The 25747-nt window shown below is 46.8% G+C and overlaps 1 protein-coding gene across 1 annotated transcript; it reads right to left on the bottom strand.

The window, feature by feature from the left end:
- SELENON (selenoprotein N) lies at positions 1-25016 on the bottom strand. The gene is made up of 12 exons (XM_038378008.2): positions 24824-25016; positions 18162-18279; positions 17265-17395; positions 16371-16583; positions 14715-14839; positions 13291-13428; positions 11436-11517; positions 7775-7963; positions 6215-6320; positions 5080-5192; positions 3607-3708; positions 1-1730 (listed from the first exon to the last, which is right to left on the bottom strand). Exons 1-12 carry the CDS (start codon positions 24956-24958, stop codon positions 1560-1562), a joined length of 1623 nt encoding a protein of 540 aa, XP_038233936.1. The 5' UTR covers positions 24959-25016; the 3' UTR covers positions 1-1559.
- Positions 25017-25747: the final 731 nt, after the last annotated feature.

The following is a 25747-nucleotide window of genomic DNA, read 5'->3' as shown; positions in this document are numbered from 1 at the left end:
AATTGCTCTGTTTTTTTCATTCCCTTTGAAGCATCTGGCATTGGACACTGTTGGAAGATAAAATAGTGGGCTAGATGGACCATTGATCTGACCCAGGATAGCCACTCTTATGTTCTTATGTAAAATCCAATAGTTATTGTATCATCGATAATAGAAGAATTTTGTGATTTAAAATTTGTCTCTCTGATCTTAACTAAATTTAACCCCCACTCTCAAGCCATGTTTGTCTTGTGGCCAAGTACTTATATAAAGTAAATGCTGCTGCTCAAGATGGTTAGAGATGAAGGATGAAAAGCATTTTGTCTGGGTAAGTTCTCCTTCATTCTTTGTACTTGGAAAATTCTCAAGTGCAGTTTTCAAAGCAGCTAGTAAAAACAAAAAACAAAAAAACCCCACTTTTAAATTTTACAGGAGGTAATGTGCAAGAAACAATATGAACCTTCTATTTCAAAAGAAACTTTTGCATTTTGCTTCTGAAGGAGGACTGGATTCATTTACATAATGCAAATTGGACACATGAAACGTGCAAAAAAAAAAATATGGACACTAGCATGTTGTACAGGAAATGGGAGAACTTCTGGAGGACCCTGGCATTTTGGAGTCACGTCCAGGACATCTCGTAGAGTAAGAACTCTCAAGGCACCGAACAACACTGAAGACATTTGTTGACTAATTCCCCACTGCCAATTGCACCATATCAATTTGATAATCCCTCTTCGAAGGCAAAAGCTTGAATAAATAAAATGGGGTCTTACATTATGCCATGAAGCACAACTGACTTGGGCTCCAGCAGATCTGGGAGTGGATTATTTCTAGAGTTGAAGGCTCTCCAATTAGAACATCCTACCTTCAGATCTAGACAGTGTCAGCAAAGGTGTCCTAGCTGATTGGCCACTGTAGCAACTCAAAGAGAGGCCATCTCAATTACTCAGGAACTAAATACGTAACAGTTTATAGATCAGAGTCAACACTCTGAATTGCACAAAGAAGCAAAGAGAATTGGTGTAGTTTTCAAAATGCTTGTAGAAAGCATTCGACACTGGAGACCCAATTCTGCAATGCTTATTCACTCGGAGTAGCACTTAACATAAGCACTTAACTTCATTGGGACTATTGCATGGTGCTGTGCAGCAAGAGTAATGAGTTGAAAGTAGGCCCTAGATAACAAGCATTTCTGATTTTCAGTGAATGTAGCTATAACAGGAGTTTTCCTATACACAATCTTTTAACTAAAGATGGAAAATATGAGGACTGGTAACAGATCAGACTTTGCGACATATGCACAAACAATGTATTAAGTATATAAATTATAGTATTTCAGCTCCTGTAGAAGTTTCCTAAACTCTAATTTCACCAAACTTAGAAGTATTAAAAAAAAGATGTATTCTAGAATCTACAGCCCAACTATTCAGATCAAGACCCCAGTCCTAGAATATTTTACATTTTAGTATCAGTACCACGTCCATTCTGTAGATCAGGAACAACTGCCTTAATCAAAATAGAAGAACTCTAAAATCTTTGGCCATCTTTGCTGGGTGTTCACTTGCCTTTTTTTTTTTTTAGGTCTGCAGGAACCGTTTGGCTCTTTGCAGTCCTTCCTTCAGGAACTGGAGGTAGGTTGCAGTGGAAGGATCTTCAAAATTGGTTGAGAAGCTAAAGATGCTGCTCTCGACTTCTTCAGGCTTCATAGAAGTAATATCCAGGAAATAGTTGGCATTGATATGATGAATCTGGGAAAGGAAAGGAAAGGAAAGGAAAGGAAAGGAAAGGAAGTGTGTATTAGCAGGACAGAGTTGAACAAGCACAGGTACAAGGACAGTGCATCATCCAGTGGATTAGCCTATAGCCAATTACTAGGTAGTTTGCCCTTCACTTTAAGTCCCAGGTTCTCCAAATTCTTTGTCAATGAATGAAGCCTCCAAACCCCCATGGGAAGGAAGGCAAGGATGGCTCCCATTTTACAGATGGGGAATGGAGGGGCCAAGAGATTGATGGCCTCGTTTTCAAGAGCGCTAAATACCTGCAGCTCCCATCAACCACAGTGGGTGCTGGGGCTGCTCGGTACTTCTGAAAATATCAAACCTTAGGTAATTTGGGCAAGAATACACAGGAGTCCTATGGCAGAGCCAGGAAAAAAAACTTAGATTCTAGTTAACTTCAGGGAGTAGACATGAGAGGCATGGGAGACTTTATTATTATTATATGCACTTCTATATGGTTGCTACCACGTTTCTGCTACCTGGCTTCAAAGGGTTAACTTAGTCCTGGAGGGCTACTGCAGACAGTGGGTGTGGACATCTCAATTGCCAACATTTAGCCAAACCAATACAAGTGTTAAGAGCTGCTGTTTAAGTCCAAAGGGGACGCAATGGACCCAAAGTCTATTGACTTGTAATGATTCTGATCCGCTGTGACAAACCCACAGGAGGGACAGAAAAGGACAAAGCTGTTGGAATCCGCTGTTAAAAGAGAGGCATTCTCACAGACCAGGGCCAGAAAACAAGACAAGGCAGGAGAAGAAAGTGGAGCAGAAGAATCTAGTGCACTCTCAAAGATGGGAATTACAACCCAAGGAGTCTTCGCAGGGGTGAGGAAACAGAGACAGAGATCTGCATGCTGTTTTAGTTATTTCTCCATAGATTTGTACATATTGCTTATGTTGGTGGAGTGTGATTCATTTAGACTCCTTTGCAAATGGTGTGTTACTTGCCTTACCTGTCTCAAAGCCCCAAATGGTGAAAGAGAAACCCAATGGGTCACCAACTTTGGTGGGATGCTGGAGGAACATGCAACAGCCACTGGGGAGGCTTGGGAGAGCGGCATTAGTTTCAGGGCCTAGGCAGGTGGGCTGCAGTGCCCCATATCTCGGGAAGGGTGCCAGATAGAGGATCTGCACCCTGAGAGTGCGCTAGAGGCCCAGAGATAATGTCTAGATTGCAGAGTCCCAGCCTCAAGGCAATCCATGAGATCCAAAGCCTTGGGTCCAGCACAGGAGCCTGGTGAGCATCCACCAACGGGAGCTCAGCCAAGGCTGCAACTGCAGGTATTTTAGAAGTTAGCAGACAAGAGCAGTTAGAGAGGGAGGAGTGGAGACAGGGCTGAGAGCTAGGAACTCAAGAGCCCTGAGGCTGGCTCAGAAATCAGCTCCTTGTGACAGAGAACAAAACTCGGTGCCTCAGTTTCCCCATCTGTAAAATGATCCTATTTACCATTTCTCATTCGGCTCTACCGAGAGCATGCTGGGTGCGTCGCAGGTAGCTGGCAAGTGTAGTTGTCGGGCTAGGTGAGGATCAGTGAACGTTTGCTAAGTTCACAGACAATAAGAAACGCTTCGCGAATGCTCAGCCATTAGCGAAACATCTTGGTCATTTCGTAATTACAAGCGGCTCCGATGGCTCATGTGAGCAGGGGCTTATTTATCCCACAGCCCTTACAGTCACCCCAATAAGTACAATTAGCATGTAGATTTTAGTGCCTAACATATGCCAGGTGGTTTTCAAGCCTTTCCCTGAGAGAGGCCCTCTTAATAAAGGGGGAGGAAAAGAGGACAGAGTGGGGTACAGATGGAAAGGCCAAAACCCAGCCCACCCAACGTGACCAATGTACCACCGTTCCGTTGGGAAGGCAGATCATCATCTCCACGGGGAAGTTATATTTCTCTAGATGCAGGCCAGCCAGTCTGCTGTAGAATTCATTCTGCCTCTCAGTCTGTTAAAAAAAAAAAAAAAAAAAAAAAAAGACCCCAGAAGAGTGAGTGTTTGTATCCGGCTAATGGGACTGGAGAAAAAATAAATGCAATATGCACATGGGAACACCAGAAGGAGCATAGGGTGGAGGCAGCAAAGGCAAGACCGAACAGCTGTTCAATATGGTAACATTAAAAAAAAAGGGATCCTGTTTTATTTGCCTGACTGCTTCTTTCAGTCAGAACATCCCACTAGAATGTACCTTGTCACCATATAGTCAGTATCACTCCTGCCATTGCCCGCTCACCAGAGGTCTGGATACTCAGAGTCTGGATCACTGTGACTGACCGACATCTGGACTCCTAGCATAAGCCGAGACGGACATTAACGAGCTAGGAAACAGGCACCCTTAATGATCTACTAAGGGTCTGCTACAAGCCAACAGAAGCCAAAGCACTTAGCTTGGTGCACACTTCACAACCCTCTGTGGTGGGGGATGCACGGAGAGATGGACACAGTAATTACATAGGGCAGGGCCAGCTACAGATGAAGCTCCCTGGTTAGTGATTAGCACTGGTACGGCAACTGTTTAAAGGGAGACTCCCACACTCTTTCCTTAGCTTCCCTCCACCTGTCCATTGCTTTTATTCTAGTGAAAGGAGTTTGACTGAGACGCCTGGAGACAGACACCCGCCCTATACATGCAGAACAGGCACAGCTTGAGACTTGGCACAAGCTTCCCCTTGCCAGAGCACCCCAGTCAACCTGAAGGGACCCCAGGAGGTGGTCAGCCTCCAGCCAGGCCAATCCAGGGCAGCCAACACAGGAGCTAATTAGCGTCCACACTGCACAACCACTTGTCCTCCTGGAAAGTGGACAGAGACTCAAACGTCCAATGCAATGGCCTCTCCTAACCTGGACTGATAGCGATGAAATGCTCTGCAGACCATCCAGTCACCCGTCAGCTATTTATCCAGCCATTCTTGGCTATTGCATAAATCCTTGTGTGACACTATTGGCATTTATCGGCAGAGCTACCTGCAACAGTGCAATAACCTCCCGTGGCCGGGGGGAGCGGTCACTTCATGTTAGGAGAGAGGCACAGGACTGCCCACGCAGTACTGTCTAAGAACATGGGAGACCTTCAATCTTTATGATACCCCTCTGGGACAGGGAGGGGTATTCGTCCCATTTTACTGATGCTGAGTGAGGCACAGAGGCCAAGCGACTTGCGGGAGCCTGCGGCAGAGCGGGGAATTAAACCCAGACATCCCTAGAACCTTGGCCACCGGACCATCGTTTGTTCCGTAAATTCTTCAGTCCCCGGGACTGTCAAGCTGGTACCTTTACCAGCACTACAAGCATGGAAGCCAGATGCTTCAATGATGCTTACCTGTAGCTCTTCTAGCTCCTTCACCAGTGACCAACTACTGATGAAGCTCTCGTTCAGCAGAGCAAGGACGGGCGAACTTTCCAGGACAGTCTCCCGGAGAGTTCGCCCCGAACCTGGCACAGAAAAAGCGAGACTGGTTTGCCAAGTTGCCTGACACACACTGTTGCAGGGGCAACTTGGGGTGCTAATGCTTTGCCAACTGAGGGCTACCATGGCAGCTTGAATGGGACACCCCTGACCGGGTACAAAGAGTTTTATTTCTGCCTGAGCAAGGAGAGGAGGGTTTAGTTACACCCATCACAGGCTGTGTTATGTAATTTACTGTTTTAAGTTTGCACTGCAAGTGAGCCCCTACACAACGGGTGCTCCAAGAGGAAATTAACCATTTGCAGCCATCTTCCCCTTTAACACAGACGCAGCCTGCACAAACTAGCTGTCCCAGGCATGCAGAGTAGGCTATTTGGATCAGAATAGCTCACTGCATTCTGGGAGGTACAGGGCTCGATTCTCCTTGGCCTTGCAGCTTGGGCTGTCATTTACACCTATGCAGAGTGGGTGCCAGACAAGGAGAACCTGGATTTAGCAGCATTTTCCACCCACTGTGCACAGATGCGAGATGATACAAGGTGCCAGGCAGGGGAAGAATCGTGCTGTCTTTGCCAGAGGCTGCAGCTGCCTGATTAGATTGAGGTGGGGCAGGGGCAGGGGCAGAGAGGTGTCACAGGGAGAAGAGGGAAACATGCTGTAGCACTGTGGGCTACCCCAGTATAAATCTATTAGAAGTAAAGATGGGCTTAAGCCACCAGATTGAGACCTAGCTCCAATCTTTCCCCGAGATGAAACATCTGAATTTGGGTATGGGCCCATGATAGGCTGCAGCTGCAGAGTTCTGATCGGCCCTTTCCCAGAATTCAGGGCAGCGATTCTAGTTCAAATCCATCTACTCCAGGGGCTTTGCTACCAATGCAGTGTAACAGGAGACACCTGCAGCTGGTTTTCCCACTGATCCCAATGGCCTCGCGGAATCCTGGATGAAGCATTTCTTTGCCCTTCCTTCCCAGCTGGCAGGGGAAGGTGGCTTGGCTGCTCTTGCAGGGTGTCCCGAACACACCTCCAGAGGTCGGCAGCAGCTCACCTCAGCAGGACTGGTCGTCCAAGGCGCCCCACAGCAGGATGGAGTGCACCAGTTTGTTTTCAGCTTTCGCTCTGTCAAAAGCCTGCGTAAAGGGAAGGTACGAAACCTGCAAGCAGAGAACCAGTTGGAAAAGCTGATCCCAAAGCAGCCCATGGGGTGAGGCAGGGTTTAGAGGTGATGTGGCAGGCACTCGTACAAGACACAGCCACTAAACCCCAGCAGTGGTACTCTCAGCTCCCCTCCTGGCCTTACATTAAGCCTCTGTGTTCTCCTGCCTCCCACCAGATTATACCGTCCCTTTAATCTACAGCGGAGCTGTTCCAAATCACAAGCAACTGGGAGCCAGGACTCGTGGGTTCTGTTCCCAGCTCTCCCTGACTTGCTGAAGGTCTCTCCATGAGCCTCACGTTTACAGAAGGAGATAACTCTTCCCTCCTGTGCCAGGTGTGGGGAATGAGGTTCAATTCATTGTTTTTAAAGTGCTATGAGATCCTCGGATGAAAGCGACGATGGAAAGGCAAGAACTGGGAAGGTTAGAGGCATGGTTACCTAGGATACACAAGTCTTCAGGGAATTTTTAACCATCTTGTACTTCCTTCTCATAAACCCTGTTCAACGATTTCGCCTAGAGACCGATTTCCAGCATGCCTCTACGGATGCATCAGCAAAGCATGTGGGCTATTTGTCCACATTTACACACCCAGAGCAGGTGTTGGCACACAGCTGTGCACTCTACTCATCCAAACATGTCCAGGAATATTTGTTAGAAAAGATATTATGGTCAGAAAAGATGTCAATAACTAGCCACAGAGATACTCTGCAGAAAGATGTCTCCAATCATTCACACACACTGAACTTTATTAACATCTTGGAAACATTTGCTCCAAAGGACATCTTTTCCCATGGCTGCTCTTATGTTTCCCCTCAGCCAAGGAATCGGGGCAGGGAGCAGCAATCCCCTCTAACTGCCACTGGAGTATGAAGTTATTTTAGTCACCCTGTGCTACAGATTCACTTTTCCCTGCAAGACACTGAGCCACAAATGTTTTGTGTATTTCCCGCTGATAAGGAAAATTCAGTCCCTAGATAGTTTTGCAGTTTTCGGCTGGTGCAAAAAGAAAACCACCATTATTCGCCTCTCTCAAAATAGCACCAATAGCTACTATAACGAGGAGTGAGCCAACATGAAGTACAGCCTGGAACATGTGAGATCAGGACTCTATTCCAGCCTCCACCACCGGTTTCCTGCGAGGCCCTGGGCTTCTCTGTGACCATTCCCCTCCCCCGGGTCCCAATTGTAAAACGGGATCATACACTTAGCTCACTGCAGTGTTGCGAGGCTGGATTCATTCAACTCCAATGGCAATGCACCTGGATGGCAGGTGCTCGAGGTGCAGAATATTAATACAATGTCTATAGTCACCTCTTATTTCTAAATCAAACAAGCAGAGGACCTTGCCCCCTAGCTCTGGTAGTTCTCCAGGATGATTGGAGCATCTCAGTGGAGTGCCCCCTCCAAACAAAATGCTGACACAGCAATGGAGTGGGCTATTTTCCTACCTTCTTAAACGGGTACATGGCAACTTCCAGTTTCTGGGCTGCCTCTTCCCCACTTAGTTCACGCTGCCAGTTTATCTCTTCAAACACAAACTGAATCGGCTCCCCCGCAGGATCTCGGCTGTCCATCATGTTGCCGTTTTCATCATGAATCACGGAAGGGATGGACGGCCCTGAAGATTCTAATTCCATCTACACAACAAGGTCAGAGAGTTTAGTCCCTAGGAAGTTACATTTGTAGCTCCCACCCCCAAAGTGCAGGCCCATGCCCAGAACAAAGATGTACACACACTAGCGTCTCAGAGTCATTTTAATGAAAACAGGATAGATCGTCCGGTTGATTTGTATTCACATCCAAAAATCGCGAGTCAGCCCCACTCATCAGATTTAAAAAAAAATAATTTTAAGCAAATAGATTTTATGGTTTTTTATTTGCTCTCTGGGTTTTGACACTTGATGTCCCAAGTTCTTCCTCTATAAATATCTGGGTCATAAGAGAACTTTAATTTTTTAGCCAAGATTCCTGTGTAATCACATGACTCCAGGAGCTCAGGCTTCAAGAAAAACACTAAATATTGTGAGCGTCATGATAAAAATAATGAGTTAGGAACACTGGGTGGCATTTCTGCACAGTGCCCCACATATACACTGGAAACATCAGGATCACATCCAAGCTTACAAGAAGCCACATGAAAAACAACAGTGATGGACATCATACTGAAAGGACTGAAGGTAAAAAATCCATTACAATCTACATACCACACAGACTATGCTGACAGCTTGTGCCATACACTCTCAAAGAAACTGCGGAACCACCTGATCAACATCCTCTACAGCAAACAGGGAAAGATTAAGAATGAGCTCTCAAAACTGGATACTCTCATAAAGAACCAAACTTCCACACAAACTTCCTTGTGCCTGGACTTTACAAAAACTAGACAAGCCATTTACAACACACACTTTGCTTCTCTACAAAAGAAAAAGGACACTAAGCTATCTAAACTACTACATGCCACAAGGGGCCACAACAGTGGTTCCCGTAACCCACCCAGCAATATTGTTAATCTATCCAACTATACTCTTAGCCCAGCAGAAGAATCTGTCCTATCTTGGGGCCTCTCCTTTTGCCCCGCCACCCCCGCGAACATGATACAGTTCTGTGGTGACCTAGAATCCTATTTTCGACGTCTCCGACTCAAGGAATATTTCCAACACACCTCTGACCAACATATTAACCCACAGAGACCTTCCTACCAACACTACCAAAAGAAGGATTCTGGGTGGACTCCTCCTGAAGGTCGAAACAGCAGCCTGGACTTCTACATAGAGCGCTTCCGGTGACGTGCACAAGCTGAAATTGTGGAAAAGCAGCATCGCTTGCCCCATAACCTCAGCCATGCAGAACACAATGCCATCCACAGCCTCAGAAACAACTCTGACATCATAATCAAAAAGGCTGACAAAGGAGTTGTCATCATGAATAGGTCGGAGTATGAACAAGTATGAACTAGGCAGCTCTCCAACACCACTTTCTACAAGCCATTACCCTCTGATCCCACTGAGAGTTACCAAAAGAAACTACAGCATTTGCTCAAGAAACTCCCTGAAAAAGCACAAGAACAAATCCACACAGACACACCCCTAGAACCCCGACCTGGGGAATTCTATCTGCTACCCAAGATCCATAAACCTGGAAATCCTGGACGCCCCATCATCTCAGGCATTGGCACCCTGACAGCAGGATTATCTGGCTATGTAGACTCCCTCCTCAGGCCTTACGTTACCAGCACTCCCAGCTATCTTCGAGACACCACTGACTTCCTGAGGAAACTACAGTCCATTGGTGATCTTCCTAAAAACACCATCCTAGCCACTATGGATGTAGAAGCCCTCTACAACAACATTCCACACAAAGATGGACTACAAGCCGTCAGGAACAGTATCCCCGATAATGTCACGGCTAACCTGGTGGCTGAACTTTGTGACTTTGTCCTCACCCATAACTATTTCACATTTGGGGACAATGTATACCTTCAAATCAGCGGCACTGCGATGGGTACCCGCATAGCCCCACAGTATGCCAACATTTTTATGGCTGACTTTGAACAACGCTTCCTCAGCTCTCGTCTCCTAATGCCCCTACTCTACTTGTGCTACATTGATGACATCTTCATCATCTGGACCCATGGAAAAGAAGCCCTTGAGGAATTCCACCATGATTTCAACAATTTCCATCCTACCATCAACCTCAGCCTGGACCAGTCCACACAAGAGATCCACTTCCTGGACACTACGGTGCTAATAAGCGATGGTCACATAAACACCACCATATATCGGAATCCTACTGACCGCTATTCCTACCTACATGCTTCTAGCTTTCATCCAGATCATACCACACGATCCATTGTCTACAGCCAAGCTGTACGATACAACCGCATTTGCTCCAACCCCTCAGACAGAGACAAACACCTACAAGATCTCTATCATGCATTCCTACAACTACAATACCACCTGCTGAAGTGAAGAAACAAATTGACAGAGCCAGAAGAGTACCCAGAAGTCACCTACTACAGGACAGGCCCAACAAAGAAAATAACAGAACGCCACTAGCCATCACCTTCAGCCCCCAACTAAAACCTCTCCAACGCATCATCAAGGATCTAAAACCTATCCTGAAGGACAACCCATCACTCTCACAGATCTTGGGAGACAGGCCAGTCATTGCTTACAGACAGCCCCCCAATCTGAAGCAAATACTCACCAGCAACCACACAACAGAACCACTAACCCAGGAACCTATCCTTGCAACAAAGCCCGTTGCCAACTCTGTCCACATATCTATTCAGGGGACACCATCATAGGGCCTAATCACATCAGCCACACTATCAGAGGCTCGTTCACCTGCGCATCTACCAATGTGATATATGCCATCATGTGCCAGCAATGCCCCTCTGCCATGTACATTGGTCAAACTGGACAGTCTCTACGTAAAAGAATGAATGGACACAAATCAGACGTCAAGAATTATAACATTCAAAAACCAGTTGGAGAACACTTCAATCTCTCTGGTCACTCGATTACAGACCTAAGAGCAGCTATCCTTCAACAAAAAAGCTTCAAAAACAGACTCCAAGGAGAGACTGCTGAATTGGAATTAATTTGCAAACTGGATACAATTAACTTAGGCTTGAATAGAGACTGGGAATGGATGAGTCATTACACAAAGTAAAACTATTTCCCCATGTTATTTCTCCCCCGCACCCACCCCACTGTTCCTCAGATATTCTTGTTAACTGCTGGAAATAGCCCACCTTGATTATCACCACAAGAGGTTTTCCTCCTTTCCCCCCAATGCTGCTGGTGATGGCTTATCTTAAGTGATCACTCTCCTTACAGTGTGTATGATAAACCCATTGTTTCATGTTCTCTGTGTGTGTGTATATCAATCTCCCCTCTGTTTTTTCCACCAAATGCATCCGATGAAGTGAGCTGTAGCTCACAAAAGCTTATGCTCTAATAAATTTGTTAGTCTCTAAGGTGCCACAAGTACTCCTTTTCTTTTAACAGTGATAGGGGTAACACTGCCAGGCTGCCATGGGGTGGATCATGAGGAATCCCAACTAAGGTGCTGCACACACATAAAGGAGAGAAAGTTACTACATACCTGAGGTAGGTAACCTATATCCACTTCCATGTTGCTGCTTTCGCTCGCCCCATACAGCCATTCCATGTCAACGTTGAGAGACCTAGCAGGAGAATCCAGCACATTCAGTAATGGCCATGTGCAGACCAAAGAGCACTTGATAACTCAACTAAACTTGAGCCATTTCTCCCTAAACATCCAACATCCCTAGGCCGGATTCAGGACTAAAGGCCAGGTGCTGCAAGAGACACTGCGCAGCTCTGCTGAAGTCAGTGGGGTTCTGTATAGGTCCACCACTCTTGGATCCCACTGAAGGACCAGGGCCCAAGTGCCTGCCCAATATGACGAAAGGAGAGGCAGAGTCATGCATGAGCTTTAATGTGTTTAGATACTCGGGGGGAGGAATATCCCCTCTTCCTCCCAAACCCTGAGAATTTAGGAATTCCATTCCTGTAGAACAAGCAAAGAGCTCCCATAAGGAACATGCTACCAGAACTGCAAGTATCAAGTCACCAGGGTAATGCTCTGTATACAATTGCGATTCAAGCCACCGTGGGCCGAGAAAAATGTCAGCTTTTAACTCCTGAAATGCTTCCAGCCACTTGCCAGAGAGAAATAATGAGAGAGTGTAAATCTATACACACAATACATTAGCCTTTGAAATATGAAGTGAAGAATATTTCAAAGCAAGTGAGTCACACTATGCCAGACTCCAGTGCCCAAGACACACGTGGAGATCACCAGGGTTTTTCTCCCCATCCCCTGATGTTCCAAGGATTACCATTTTACAGTATGTTAAACAAATCAGATCCTTGGCTAAGCTAAGTGTTCTCAGTGGCTCTATTAAAAACGTGTTGCTGCTGCAATATCGGGTTCTCTCAGTTTTAGGCATGACAACAGTGGAGCTTGTTTCACTTTTATTTACAAGGGACTTATTGCAAAATGGAAACCGCCAAAATGGAAACCGATGAAGTGAGCTGTAGCTCATGAAAGCTTATGCTCTAATAAATTTGTTAGTCTCTAAGGTGCCACAAGTCCTCCTTTTCTTTTCGCCCGGAGGTGTGTAATAGAACACAGGCATTGCATGATTCTTCTGGGGCTTTCGACGGCCCTGCTGCATGTGCAACAGTCATAACGGCATCCTCACCTCTAATTGCAAACTAAGCCATCTCTGGAACTCTTTCAAGGGTAGTTAGCCAGACATTCCTCGGGAATATTGGTTTGCAGTAGCTCAAGCAACGAAGGGGAGAACATACATTTAGTAACTTTCATCCAAAGTTTTCCGAGCACTTTACAAACGCTCATTAAGACTCATGCACAGGTTGGAGAAATTCCTTATTTTTACCGGCCCAGAAGTTCAAGCAACTTGGCAAAAGAACCCAAAGTGACTTCAAGTCTGTGACAGACTCATTCTAGCTCTCTTGGGTCCCAGTCCCAAGAGATCAAGAGTGAAATCTGACAATAGAATATTAACCGCATGGTAATTTATGTGCTGTGTGGAGGAGAGAGACTGTTACCTGGTAATCAGAGCATGGGATAATGACCTAGGACTTCTGGGTTCCAGTTCGTACCCGAACACAGATTTCTGTGTGAGTTTAGGTGAGTCATTTAACTTTCCTGTGCTTTCATTTCCCCATATATGTGATGGGGATAGGGATACCTGGCTCAAAGAGATGCAAATCTTGGTTGAAACAACCAATGCATTTTGAGATCATCAGACAGGAGATGGCACTGTACGTGCAAGGAACATCCTCTAGATCTGCGACACACACAGCACAGCTGCAGGATCGCAGAGCCCCTCCAGCTTCACTCATGTTCTGGTTTCCAATTAATCTCAGGTCTTTGCTCAGTGTACACTGAAAAGAGATGGTCATACCTCTCGTTAGGGACAAAGAGCTTGAACTCTCGAACGTGGGAGGAATCTCTGGAGAGGACGACGTGGCCTGTGAACTGGCCAGGGGAAAACCAGAAAGGGAAATCTGGAGGTTCATTCAGCTGGAACTCGGCATGGATCCTGAAACAGGAAGATCATCATCAGCCTTGGTGCCCTAACCAAGACCAAGAACCAGGTAGAAGAAGAGAGAATGGGTCATACATGCCAGATGCTAGTCATGTTGTTTCATGGGCTTCTGGAGACACTCAGATCAAGAGTGCCGGAACCTTTGTAGAAGTGGGGGGCCGCCGGTGCCAGAACCAGAGGACAGGGGCCATGCCTCCCCCACTTTTTTACATGGGCGTAGTTTGGGGGGCAGCATTGCCCCGCCCCCAAACTGCAAGTCTCGGGCAGGTGCAGAGAGGTGCCAGCAGGAGCTGCATTTTGCTGCTCTACACCTGCCCGAGGCTTACAGTTTGAGGGGGGCAACACCGCCCCCAGCCCCCCAAACTACACCTATGTTAAAAAGGGAAAGGGTATGGCCTCCTGGCCCTCCTGGTTCCGGCGTCATTGATTCAGATACTGTGGTGATAACGGCATTTAACTTCCCTGTGCTTTGATTTCCCCATATGATAACGGCCATACAAGGACCTGAACAGAACAGACTAGACAAGAACTGTCTGCAAGATGAACCAGAGCAGCGTGAGGAATCACTCTTCTAGGGACTGTTGGCTTTAGAGAACTGCTCCATCTGTTGACTAAAACATTTAGATCCTCCCCTTTCGATTCTGGGCATCACCAAATAGAGGGCGTTTGCTTAGACCTGGGACTGGGAACTTACAGGGCAATACCGCCTCTCACCCAGTCAGTTCAGACAAAAACAGGAGCGTTGGATCCATGGATGGAGCAGTAAGGGAAGTAACACATTCAAAGCCACTTCCTGGAGGACACACCTTCTCCTCTGCAAGCTGCTTAGCAGCTCTCGGTCAGTTACATATGTTGTTAGGGAGCATAATCACAGTTAAGTAACATGCTCACATGCTGCTCCTGGTTTATGTTCCCTGGAGGACGGGGAAATCATGGGGCTGCTGCCAGCTGGACGTGTCCATATTTTCCCCCTCCCATTCCTCAGATCTCATGCTGTACTATCAAACTCCAGGGGCTCCTGGCAGCCCGGGACAGTGTCATGACCCCTTTGCTTGACAGCCCCTTTCGTAGGTTTCTTCCACCCACAAAACAGATTGAACATAATTAACAGACTAATTGTGAAAGTCCCAACCTCCACATTGTACTAGTTGCTTTGATTCTATTTTGAAGGCGGGGGGGGGGGGAATTAGGTCTTTAAAAAGATGCAGATCTAATTAAAACAGCACCAATCCCCACCTTTAACACCCTGCACCTCCCAGTCCCATTTGGGAAGTTCTTACCTGAATGCTATCCTATAGTAGAACTCACTGATTGCCTGGATGCAGGCCACAGCTCCTTGAGGAGCAAAGCGAGTTTTTACAAACGGACGAGGATGGAACATGCTCAAGAGTTTGTGGATCACAATCTAGGGAAAGAATTGGAGAGGTAGCAAAAAAAAAAAAATGAAAGCAACGGCCTTTAATATAGACCTCAGTTAAGCTACACTTCTAAATCTACTCCCTTACAAGGACAGGAAGATAAAACAACTAACATGACTTGGATCTAGCTAACAATTTCCATCTTCCATTTTTTTTTGACTCCCTTCTATAATTTATAGTTTTCCACCACCTTGCAAATTTATCCTCTGTCTGGAGGCGTACTAACCATTGTCTTCCATATACCCAATATTTCCAGAGCACAGCAGCTGAGTACTGCAAGCGGATCGGATTACATGTTGTGCATTATACTGAACAATAAGACTTTGATGCAGTTTGCAATTTGAAGTGATCGCATACACCATCCACTGGAGTGTACTCAATATGGAAGAATTAAAGCCTAACCAAACACCCATGAGGGCAGAGCATTTACAGACTGATTTTATAGACCACATACAAGAATCACTTCACTGACTGCTGTGGGGTGGAACATGAGGTCACCGTTTGACAACGCACATTAATTTTACACAATTAGTTTAGACGGGGAGTGGAGAATCTTACCCAAGTCAAACTAAATGAGGATTTTTGTTATTTAAATTGATTAGTAGTTGGTCTGGCTGTTGTGGATACCCCACACTATTGTTATAAATGCCTTGGATCTTCTGAGACCACAAACAAAATTCTGGGTTTTACCTCTCCTCTGAAAGATGGCTCCCTTAACACTGCACTGGGACATCGATTTACAGAGAAGTGACAAACTACAGCCTCATCTACACTAGGGAAGTTTTGTACAGAGCGTTTCCACCACTGGTAAGGCCCAGTCTACACTATATATTACATCCTACCCAGGCCAACATTGGCACACATGTGGAAACTAGCCGCCTCCGTTCCTCTCTGTCATTTGCTGCTTCTTCCTTCTCTGTGATGCTGGCTATACTGCCCCCCCAACCCCCTTGTGTAGATATATACTGGGTCCGCAACCAAAGTAATTTACACTGACAATAGCACTCTTGCTGATATAATCTGTGTCTACACCAGGCCTTTTACTGGTAAAGAAATGCCATAAAAATCGTACACCCCTAACAGCATAACCATATCAGCAAAAGTTTCTAGTGTAGATCTGGCCTGAGACTCATTCAACTCCTCTAATATCGGCTATAGGGAACCCTAGTATAGAAACAAATGCAACCGATATGGTGCTAGAAACAGCTGCGGAAGCTAGAGAACTGTCTATACTAGGGTTCCCTCCAAAAGCGGCTGAACATCCTCAACGAGGCTTTACTCATTCACCCCCACCACTCCTTGTAGCATGCACATTTTCTCTGGCGGCTTCCCATCCAAGCACCGAGGTGACCATGCTTAGTGCGTGAGATCTGATGAGAGGATAGCCCAAGATGATATTGGGTACCTGCTGCTCATTAGGATGTGAAAATTGCAAAATTGACAATATGGAAGCATCTGTTAGAAGCAACAACCTCCCACCCGAGAAAGATCACGGTTCATATTAAGTGGTGCTCTTACTTCTTTGCCCTTGGGGACCGGAGGGTAAAACCGGTTGTTGGAAAGGTAGCCGGTGAAGATGTTTAATTCACTTGGGATTATCCACCAGGGATCGCCGAGTTCGATCTTATTCTTTGGAGGAAGAAAGGCTTTGAACTGCCTGGCAAACATCATGCTCATAGGGGCTGCTGGGGCTGTCCAGTTCCGTAGGCCAGACAGAGCAATATGAGAAATCTACAAAGAGAAACACGTGTCAGAACCAGCTAATGGGATGTAATAACATTTGAAGAGTTTTGTTCTATAGGAGGCAGATGGATATGAACTGTTGCAGAGGTCAGATTGTGGGGTTAGAGAAAGTGGTACTCCTTTTAAAATCCACCCACAATCCAAAGTACCACCTAAAATCCCACATTAGCTAGAAGTTTCTGCAAAAAATGGCCAGCAGTAAAATAAATTGATAATGCAAGTAGTCAGATAACATGGCAACAAATGCCATGGAAATAGTCACATATCAGGTGGGCACCGTTACACTCCAGAGTTAACATCTCATTGAGAAATGGGAGTAGCTTATGCTTCTCAAAGTTATTGTTTCAAATGGTTTTGCAAATTCCAGTAGACAACACTGCACCGGGTCACATATGGAAGGTTTTCTTCACGTTCATAAGAGCTGGAAGCGTACATGTATTTTTAAAAAAATGTTTAAGTGCTGAATAAACTGATGATGCCACCAGCAAAAATGCGAAAATAATGCACCAATGCACACTGGCTCAGTCTGATCTCTTCTCACAGAAGGAACAACTGACAAAATAAGCACTAAATGTTCACTCCTATGGGGGTAGTTAGAGTCTCTACTACATTGCATGGGTTTTGCTGGGAATTTGGGTTTTCTATTCATACACGATGTATGATACTTACCCCTAGGAAACCATCTTTGCTCTTTGTCATTGTTTCCATGAGAAGGGGCTGGAATTTAGCAACAATTGATAGCGTCTCCCCACTGGGATCCAGTGTCTCTTCCTCTTCAAATTCGAGGACAGGAGTAACACCTAAACAGAACAATTATTTAATATCCTAGGGCAATGATTATACATTTATAATAGTCTAATGGGCAGGTACGTGGAACCTCTCAGTTGTCGCTTTGCTGCATGTGGCAGCCCTTAGCAACAGAACTCAGACCCACCTGCTTCAAGGGCATAAGTCCCTTCTACTTGAGTTAAAGGAGACTCTCCCCTTAATTGATAGCAGTATAAAGTTTATGACACATGGTTGAGCGGTTCTTGTGGCATCCAGCAGGGGGCATATACACATATTGCTGCTTTATTACATTATGAGAAAGTATTCCTGGTATTTCGGTTGCAGTTCAATCCCTCCTGCATGCTATGTTGACATCACAGGGTTTCATAGATTTTGTCATAGCTGAGAAACATTTGCTACATGTTGATACTGTATGACAGAGACTTCTGAAGCCACAGGAAAATATGAATGAAATAGTTCTGGTCTAGCCAGTGCGGAGCTATATCCGTTGTATTCATCCATTCCAAATCCTGTTTAAGCCCTGGACAAACTAACTTATGTACTTTACTAGTCCAACAATGGGAGATTCAGTCTTATAAAAAGTGCACTTTGTGAAAGTGATGTCTGGTGCTTAAGCCTTTCCAAAAACACTTAAAGCTTTGCAGCCCCTCGCTGTGTAAATCAGCCCCAGACCAGCACACAAAAAAAAGATAACCAGCCATTGTGCACATGCAGTGCTGAGATCTTCAGCCTTCCTTTCCTTTATTGCACAACTGACCTTGCAAGGTAAATACCTACCTGTTAATTTCTCTGCTACTGGCTTGAACTCCTCAGGGCTAATGTACAGATCATTGTTAGTGTCCAGAGAGGAGAAGAGAAAAAGGCCCTCGTTCCCCAGAGACTTCAAGGCCATCTCCTGGTTTGGGAAGAAGAGAGGCAGGTATGTCTTAATTGGAGCTGTTTTACTAGTTCATCTAGGTCCCATTAGCTCCTGAGTTATTATACATCCTTTACAACTGCAAACAAAGCCATCAAATAAAAAGAGTAACACACGTTAGCAGGACTCTGCACTATCAACAATAGCGACTGGGGTCCAGGAACAGTTTCCATGAATGTATTAAAACTAAATCTGGATGAACAACTGACAACAAATCATTTGTTCTGTTTTGTCTTCTCTCTTAGTGAGTCTTTGTCCAAGGAATTTGTCAACTTCAGCAGCGAGTAATTCTGGGCCTGCAAGAATGTTGCCAACTGCTGCTATTTGCAGGAGGCTCTGTGCTGCTAGTGAGCATTCACCACAGGGCATTTTTATAGCATCCTAACACGGTGACTTAGGTAGCTAGCCAACGTCACGTGAATGAAGACTGTCAAATATAGACTATTCAAACTTCGCCAATAATTACTTGAGGATTTGCTCTAAAGAGTCACTTTTCACAAGGAGAAGGAGAGCTAACTGGGCCCTCCCATGTTTAAAGGAAGTGAACACGGCCAAATCAACATTTACATTCCAACCAATATCCACAGACATTGCTTGCCACAGAGACCCACTCTAGCTAGAACCACATTCACATCCTAGAGCACATAAGCAAATTGGGATTAGACAAGAGCCTCCAGCTCACAGCTCCTGGTGGGGAGTGTTGCCTAGTGGTTCTACCACTGATCCAGGACTCGCGCAATCTATTCCTACTCTGCCATCAATACTGTTTAACCTTGGGGAGTGGGTAATCACAGCCACTCTGGGATTCAGTTTCCCCCATCAGACACTAACCCTTTCAGATCTCACAGGGGGAAGCCTGCATGGCCTCATTCACTACAATCTGAAGATACAGAAGCTCCTCGAACAGAAGGGGCTGCAGTGGTTCTCAAACTTTTGTACTGGTGACCCCTTTCAAATAGCAAGCCTCTGAGTGCGACCCCGCCTTATAAATTAAAAACACTTTCTTATATATTTAACATAATTATATATGCTGGATATAAAGCGGGGTTTGGAGATGGAGGCTGACAGCTCATGACCCCCCATGTAATAACCTCGCAACCCGCTGAGGAGTCCCAACCCCCAGTTTGAGAACCCCTAGGCTACAGAAATGCAGTTCTTGCTTGGAATAGATGCAGACAGTTCCACTCTGCAGCAAGTGCAGCCGAGGAAAGAGACAATACACAGACAGAAGGAGAGAGCTGCTCTACTGAGGGAGAAGGAAACGAGAGAGAGTGAAGGAAAGGAGGGGTGGGGCAGTCAGACAAGTCACATTCCTCATTGCCATTCAGCAGCAGATCCAGGGCTTTACTGGCAGGGGACACAGCTCCCCCCACCCCAGTGCAAAGCCTATAGAAGCAAGAGACTATTCTTCATTCTGCTGCTTAGATGTGTGTGTTCTCTGATGCCTGCAGCACCATTAATATCCGCAAAGTTCCTGAACCAGTTTAGTTTCCATCTGTTGCCTGCCGGCCTGAAACACCATTTAATGCAGCCTGGAAGGCTCAGCTCCTGTCAGTTACCATGAGAGAAGCACTTGGAGCCATATAGGGCAGTTTCTGGACCAAGGAAGGCAAAGAAAAAACAAAGGCAAGCAGAAAGAAAAGGCGTACTTGTGGCACCTTTGAGCAAAGCTTATGCTCAAATAAATTTGTTAGTCTCTAAGGTGCCACAAGTACTCCTTTTCTTTTTGCGAATACAGACTAACACGGCTGCTACTCTGAAAGGCAAGCAGAGAAGCTCTTGGAACATGAACCGCAGAGGGACGGGAGGAAGGTCCGTTTGAAGCAAGGTGAGAACCCAATACCTGGAAAAGAGGGTGGGCAACAGCTATGCTATGGAAGGAAGGGGAACAAGAGCACTAATTATTTCAAGCATCCCCTAAGACACTCCAAGCTCCTTTGGACAGGGACCATAGCTTTACTGTATGTGTAAAATGCCATGCACCTTCCTATGGAGCTACACGCACACATTTACCAATGATGTTATTCTAGTGTTACTGGAATGGGAATCACCCAGAAGCTGAGGTCACTCCCCTAATCCAAAGACACAGCCTTTATAATGCCCATTCCACCGCTTTACAATTTCCTTCTGCATCCCCCTCAAGAGCCAAGTCTGGCAGGGAGCAGCGAACACAGGCATAGAAGCCAGAACAGTTTAGAAAAGTAAACAGCATCATACAGGGGCTTCCCTCCACAGATCACAACATCCTGAGCACATGCAGAGCTCTAGAGATGATCACAGAGGGTCATTTCCTTCTCTTTTCCCCAGGTGTCTGCAATCATCCATCTGATGTCCCCTCTCCAGTCTCTGGTCCTTTCTTTTTTCCTCCCGTTTAGCAAGTCAAGACTGCCACTGATCTGAACCCCAAGAGATTCCATTCAGAGAGCAACAGCTGATGAGCCTTTCAGTGGGTTAGGCTCTGGCTTCCAACATTACAGTGACAGACAGAACAGACACTCAGTCCTGGAAAACCTCTATCTTAGGCCTCCAGTGCCCCGTCAAACAGGAAAGGCACCAGTTTATATTCCATGCATATGGATGAAATGCTGTCCCAGACAGCATCAAGGACAGCAGCTGTGATGTAGAGAACTCAATATAGATGTTTGATGTTATGCTCACTGGTGCTGCAAGACTCCAGAATGAATTACTCTCTCGAGAGATAACAGCCAATTTGCATGTCCGATTGGTATCTCGGTATCGGTATAACACGGGACAAGCAGTGGGACATTTCCAGGCAGCAGGATTTTTTCCTAGAAAATTAACTTCTAATTCCTAGAACTGTAAACGCACACCCTCACTCCTGGCCAAGTGTGTCCAGTACATATGCCATCAGGACTCGAACCCGTCAAACCTCTGCTCCAACAATCACTCCCCTCTGCAAGATGAGTTAAACTTGGTGCTCATGTAGTAAATGAGATTGATAGGCACTTTCCCAGGCAATATTCCATTAGTACATCAATTCCACACATAGCCTTGTTCCATCAGAATTCTTGATTTATGTATATCCAGCATGGACGCTCCAGCTCCTCAACATGGACCCACTGAAAGAGAAACCCCAGTGTTTCTGCCCTATAGGAGATAATGATCCGGAACATGGAAGTGAGGCTTCCTGTACAGCGCAAATCAGTCCTGAAATTCTGAGAGATGGTGAAGAAGGACAAAGGGAAAGAAATTGGGTTCGTGCCTTTTTGCTCTTTTATAGCACACATGTTAAAGCAAGCCAAAAAAGGCATCTAAGATTTATTTTGTTTAACCTTGGAAATATCAGGAATAATAAAGTTTTGCCTTCACTGTTTTTGCCGACAGGACAAAGAGCAGGAGCTTTCTCAGCCCCCAAATGTAATAGTGGCAGGGAGCTGAGTCTTCACAAAGATTTATTCCCCCAAGTGTTTGTTAGACCTTTGAATTAGGTAGGTGCTAACAAAGGAAATGGATAAAAAGTTTTTAAAAATCTGAATAGAAAAACTCTCTCAGCTGTTCAGATTTCAATGTTTTCTTCTACAGTTCCCAATCCAACCTGTTTGCCTGTCATCCACTGAATCCCTCGCAAGAGCAGAGTAGACGAGACCTGATATTTCTTGTGTAAAGACAGTCAGAAAAGAGTTTTATCAACTGAAATCCTCTCAAAAAGAACAGGAGTACTTGTGGCACCTTAGAGATCTTCAAATAATGTTTTTTATAAAATGGGCTTGTACAATTTTTGCTTTTTTATGATACATAAAGGCCAAAAAGGACTTTCAAAGTTTACTGTTTGCTGTTTTATCATTGAAATATTAGGAATTTGCAGTCTGATCTTTGCTGGAGGTCTTCCTAGATATACACTTGGGGCTTCCCCACCTTAAATGAAATTTCAGGGGGAGTAGAATGAATCTTTAACAAAGATGACTTTGCTCCAAGGTTCATGCTAGTCATTTGAGTTACATAGTTATTAAAACAAAAAAGTTTTAATCAGTTGGATAAAAAACACTATTTCTTTCTCTGTTGCACAACTTGCACTCTTGCAATACCATTTCACATGTTCTACAGTAACCATACAGCCTCAGGGCAGACAAGACCCGAATTTCTAGTGTAAAAAAAAAAAGTTTACAAGAAATTCAGATCTTCTTTATACAGAACAAAACACTAAGAGGGCCTCAAAGCTCATTTTTTCTTTATAGGTCACTTTAAAGTTGAGTTAAAATCTTTTGAGCTAACAGGAACCAAGGTCAGGTATAATGTAAACGTGTGCCTTTGCTTGTCTTTAAGTGGTTTTCAGCATGAATGCCCATAATTAAGAAGGGAACTGTGTCCTTATACAGTCTGAAAGGTTCTCAGCTCCTGCAGAAGAAGTAGAATCCTGAACTCAGGGTCTGACAAGCACACTAGCAACTGATTTCAACTATGAGGTTTTAAACTAGAAATACATACAGGTATCTACATATATCTACACATATACATCCTGTTGCTAATTTATGAGCTTTGGGCCTGATTCAACTAATATACATGGTTAGCTGTACTCATGTAAGCAGTCCCACCACTTCAATGGATCAGTGCCTTAGTTCATAATTTATTCTGCATTTTACAGAGCAAGACATATTCCCTCCCCCAAAGAGTTTACTACCATAAGGCCCATCATGCTACTAGCTGGCTGGGTACAAGAGGCTGCCTGCCTGAGTCAGCTTGTAGGATCAGGGTCTAAGATGCTAAGAACGTATCTCTCACCTTTGGCTGCAGCGCCACTTATATCACGCTTCACAAACTATCTAAATTCTAAATCAATCCCTGACCACGCACCGCAGCGAGGTAGGCACAGTCAATTATCCCCATTTTACAGATGGGGAAACGAAGATACAGAGAACTGATCTCCCCAAAGCCCAAGATGTGATTATAATGAATATGTTCCTGCCTGCCAGCCTACACTCAGTCCACCCTGCCACCAGAACCGTCACTGGACATTACATCTTCACCTTGTTAAACTTCCAAACAAACATCTTTGTGCTTTCTCCAATCCTGACCCTCATGCTTGGCAGCAGTTCCCAGTAAACAACAGCAAAACTAACTCACTATACTTCAAATTTCTCCTGGAAACGCACCTCTGCCATGAAACATACAAAAACTTGACCACAATTAGGCTACTGGTGTGATGAAGACCACTGCCTGTCATGCTGACCAGTATGGTCTCACCATTTCCTTGTACTTCTGCACTTGTTTCGCATCTAAGACATGTCTGCACTTAAAACTTAGGACGACATGAAAAATCCATGCCCCTGAGCACTGTAGCTTTGTCAACTTAATGCCTGGTGCAGATGCAGCTAAATTGACAGAAGCCTATTTCCATCGACCAAAGTACCATAACTCAGGGAGATGAAGTCACTACAGCAATGGAAAAACGCCTTCGCTCTCTGTAGTTTGTGCCTACACCACGGGTTTACAGCACCAAAGTTGCGGTACCATAGCAATGTTACTGTAACACCCACACTGCACACATGGCCTTAGACTGCAAGTTTTTTGGGACAGGCACTATCTTTTTGTTTTGTGTTTGTACAGCACCTAGCAACATGGGGTCCTGGTGCATCACTGAGGCTCCCAAGCGCTACAATACACATAAACAACAATATATAGGATGTTTGTCCAGTACTATTGACAACTTGCAGCCAAGTGCTTCTATTTCTCTCCTAAACACAAATCCCAGTTCGCTGCTGAAGTAGGTGCCTCTGTGTGAATCTGTGTCAGTTTTATTTTATAAGTTTTTTTCTCCCTTCTACGGATAAGCTAGGTTGGGATTTGGGGCCTTGAGAAGATCTGGATTGTGAGATGTCCTGGCTGGGGAGCGAGGGGTCATTACAGTTCAGAGAGAAGTGAAATTTCACACTAAATAAGATTCTCCAGGTCCACTCAGGAAAAGGGGCTGGGATCTGACCACGGTACTTTGCTAAATTAGAATAAAAATATATGTTTAGACACACAACAGGGAGCCAAGGACACGAAGGGAGGAGTAGAGAGAATCCTAGGAGTGCCCAGGTTGGCAGGCCCCCTGCCCGCAGCCAAAGCCCCCAGCAGCATCTCCCCAGAGCTCCCTTCCACCCCCCAGCCCCTCACACCCCTCCAAATCAGAGCCCCCCAGCAAAACCCAAAGCCCCCAGCACAATCACTCAGCATCCCCCCCCGCCCCAACCTTCCCCCCTAACCCCCAGCCCCCCAACTCTTCCCCCAACGTCCTGTCCACCCCGCAACCGGCCCCTACAACCCCCAGCCCCCCAACTCTTCCCCCAAAGCCCTCAACGTCCTGTCCACCCCCCAACCGGCCCCTACAACCCCCAGCCCCCCAACTCTTCCCCCGAAGCCCTCAACGTCCTGTCCACCCCCCAACCGGCCCCTACAACCCCCAACCCTTCCCCTGAAGCCCCCAGCGTCCCCTCCAGCCCCCCAAACCTCCCGTAGCCCCCAGCACTAACCCCCGCGCCCCCCAATTTACCCTCCCCCGGAGCCGCCCCCGCCCCGATACCTGCCGCCGGGCCGCCTCGGCGTCCCGATAGTATTTCACCGCGGCCAGGGCGGCCAGCAGGGCCAGCGCCAGCCCCAGCCTGGGCAGCCGCGGCGAGGGGGCTCCGGGGGCTCCCGGCTGCGGCCCCCCGGCCATCCCCGCTGCTCGGCTGGGCCGCGCCGCTCGCCGCCTCCCTGCGCCGGGCCGCCCGCCGCGTCGGCCGGGCTGGGGGCGGCGTCAAAGGGGCCGCGCCCGGCCGGGGACGGGGGCGGCTCCCCCCGCCGCAGGGTTTTTCCCCAAGGGCCGTTTCCAACCAGCCCCCCTGGGGAAACTCGCGCCTGAGCCCCGCTGCCGCGATCAGCCGCCCGGGCGTTACTGCGGGGGGGCGCTGGGGAGTGACTGTAGGGGCAGGTTTGGGGGGGCTGGAGAAGATCCTGGGGGCTTCAGGGGCGGGGCTGGGGGGGCTAGAGCGTCTGGGGGGCTTCAGGGGCAGGGCTGGGGGGCTGGAGGGGGCTTCAGGGGCAGGGCTAGAGGGGTCTGGGGGGCTTCAGGGGCAGGGCTGGGGGCTGGAGGGGGCTTCAGGGGCAGGGCTAGAGGGGTCTGGGGGGCTTCAGGGGCAGGGCTGGGGGGCTAGAGGGGTCTGGGGGGCTTCAGGGGCAGGGCTGGGGGGCTAGAGGGGGCTTCAGGGGCAGGGCTAGAGGGGTCTGGGGGCTTCAGGGGCAGGGCTGGGGGGCTAGAGGGGGCTTCAGGGGCAGGGTTGGGGGGCTAGAGGGGTCTGGGGGCTTCAGGGGCAGGGCTGGGGGCTAGAGGGGGCTTCAGGGGCAGGGTTGGGGGGGCTAGAGGGTCTGGGGGGCTTCAGGGGCGGGGCTGGGGGGGCTAGAGGGGTCTGGGGGCTTCAGGGGCAGGGCTGGGGGGCTGGAGGGGGCTTCAGGGGCAGGGCTAGAG

Source organism: Dermochelys coriacea, chromosome 19 (assembly GCF_009764565.3).
Source record: "Dermochelys coriacea isolate rDerCor1 chromosome 19, rDerCor1.pri.v4, whole genome shotgun sequence".
Taxonomy (NCBI): Eukaryota; Metazoa; Chordata; order Testudines; family Dermochelyidae; genus Dermochelys; species Dermochelys coriacea.
Note: the sequence above shows the minus strand (reverse complement) of the source record. Positions and strands in the feature narration are given on the sequence as shown.